Source organism: Propithecus coquereli, unplaced genomic scaffold (assembly GCF_000956105.1).
Source record: "Propithecus coquereli isolate 6110/MARCELLA unplaced genomic scaffold, Pcoq_1.0 Scaffold211, whole genome shotgun sequence".
NCBI classification, from domain to species: Eukaryota; Metazoa; Chordata; class Mammalia; order Primates; family Indriidae; genus Propithecus; species Propithecus coquereli.
Window position 1 is genome coordinate 2,372,695 of NW_012146190.1, and position 2,058 is coordinate 2,374,752.

At 41.4% G+C, this 2,058-nt stretch overlaps 1 protein-coding gene across 1 annotated transcript in view; it reads right to left on the minus strand.

Moving 5' to 3' along the window:
- Nucleotides 1–2,058, minus strand: part of TRPM6 (transient receptor potential cation channel, subfamily M, member 6) — a 130,309-nt gene that overhangs the window by 62,932 nt on the left and 65,319 nt on the right. Inside the window, exons 22-23 of the mRNA XM_012644416.1 lie at nt 621–795; nt 306–420 (exon numbers count right to left, since the gene is read on the minus strand). Coding sequence (XP_012499870.1) covers nt 306–420; nt 621–795 — 290 coding nt within the window. The remainder of the gene's footprint in view (nt 1–305; nt 421–620; nt 796–2,058) is intronic.

A 2,058-nucleotide genomic window follows, 5' to 3' on the forward strand; every position in this document is an offset into this window, starting at 1 on the left:
TACTACACCATCTTATATTAATATGAAGGACTTGAGCATCCATGGATTTGGGTGTCTGTGGGGGATCCTGGAACCAATCCCCATGGGTACAGATGGATGACTGAGTTTATTACTTCATTGCTTCCTATGCTCTGCTTTCTTATTACCAAGTTTTGTGCCCATATCTTAAAACCGAAATTATAAAACATGGAACACACGAAAACCAAAGGTTACATACTCGAAATACATGTGAATCTACTCAATATGTCTGGCCCGCCCCATGTTTTATTTAAATAAGATAGTTATATTTAATTAAAGTAACCTACTTGAAGAAAGCAATCAGCAGGTTCACCATGATGATATATTGCACAAAGAGGTAGACAGCTTGCAGGAACGGAGTAAGAAAAGATCCGGGCGGGCAAGACGGGTCGCTTTCACAAACTGCAAGTAAAGAATCAGAACGGGGGTGAGGTGAATCACAGTCCTAGGACTCTAGACAAACATTTAGCACATTAACTGTGCAAAATACCACACATTTTATACATATTTAAGATTCAGATGATTGTTTTGCAGATTTTTTTTAATTACTCTGAGTATCTAAAAGGTGCAATTTCTGCATGATGGCAAAATCCCCTACGCACCATCTATCTCTCCAGCATAGACTTCTCCATATATCATCCAGTATGGCTCAAATACAATATCTCGGGCTAGGCTCCAAGACGGCGTCTCATTTGGTGACAGGATGGCCTTGCGCGCCACTCCGAAACTCAGCAGGACTATAGCCATCATGATCACGATGTAAAACATGTTCGCTGTCTGCAAAATAGCACACACAACGAGAATCTTACCACAGATCTGGAAGTCAAGACAAACCACACACTAGCAGCCATCATAATTATACCTGCCAGTAATAAGACTGTCTAGTCATTGAGTAAAACGCCCTAGTCCATGAATAGCTAGAGTTTCTTTGGCTAAACTATTTTGTTTTCTCTGCACAACCTGTGTTTCAAGTCAATGTGGTCCATGGAACAACATAAATGTGCTGAGAGTAGAGAATCTATGCTTCTTTCTTTAAGCAGTAATGAAATGTGAACATCTTTTGATTGGCAAATATCCAGCTTTTCCCCATTGGATCAGAGGTTAGGAAGGAAAAAAAAATATGGTGTATTCAAATTAGTCCAATGGCTCCTATTTCCAGAATTATCTTCAGGAATTGATTAGAGTGTCAAAAATTGATCAAGCCAGTTTTATGCCGTCTGCTAAATGTATATCAACTCAATGCATTTGTTCACCGTGGCAGAGGGAGTATGCACCAAAATTCCCAGCTTATTCCAAGAGCTGCTCTTCATTTCTTAGCTTCACTTCCCCTAGGCCGGTGCCATGAAACCTATTCTAGCCAATGGGCTGTGGCATGCTGGTTACCACGGTCACTTCTTGTACAGAGCAGTTAAAAGCCATTAGACTTTCCCCATCCTTCTCATTCCCTGGCAGCAGAGACCTTGGAAGCCACATGTTGACATGGATGTGTCACAAGACCAAGGGATTTTAGATCCCTGAGTCACTGCATAGAGGACAGTCCCCATGAGCACTCATCAAACCTTGCATTAGAGAGAAATAGCCCTGTGCTAAGTCACCAAGCTATATTGGTTATCTCAGTATAGCCTATCTAATAAATAGTGATGTCACCAAGACCAGAGAAAACATTTGTTATCTAAGAGAAAAATGTAAAATAAGAAACTTCTGTCTTTGGAGTACTGAAGATTCTCCCCTTTTTGTTCTCTTCATTCATTTCAGCACTACCTTGCATGCTCCAGAGCTTGCCCCTGCCCTGCCAGTGAGTATTCTAGAAGGAAAAGCCAAAGATGATCTTCAGATACTGTACTTCCTAGAGGACAGGTCTTAGGTCCTTGTAAATAGCCAGATGGAAGGAGCTGACACGACAGTACAGCAAGTTCAGATGGCAGACTGGAGCCAGGTGACCCACTCTGGAACCCTTGCTCTCCACATACACCCAGGAGAAATTTACTTAACCTCCATTTCCTTGACAGAAGATGTGTATAATAATACTACCTATTTCAC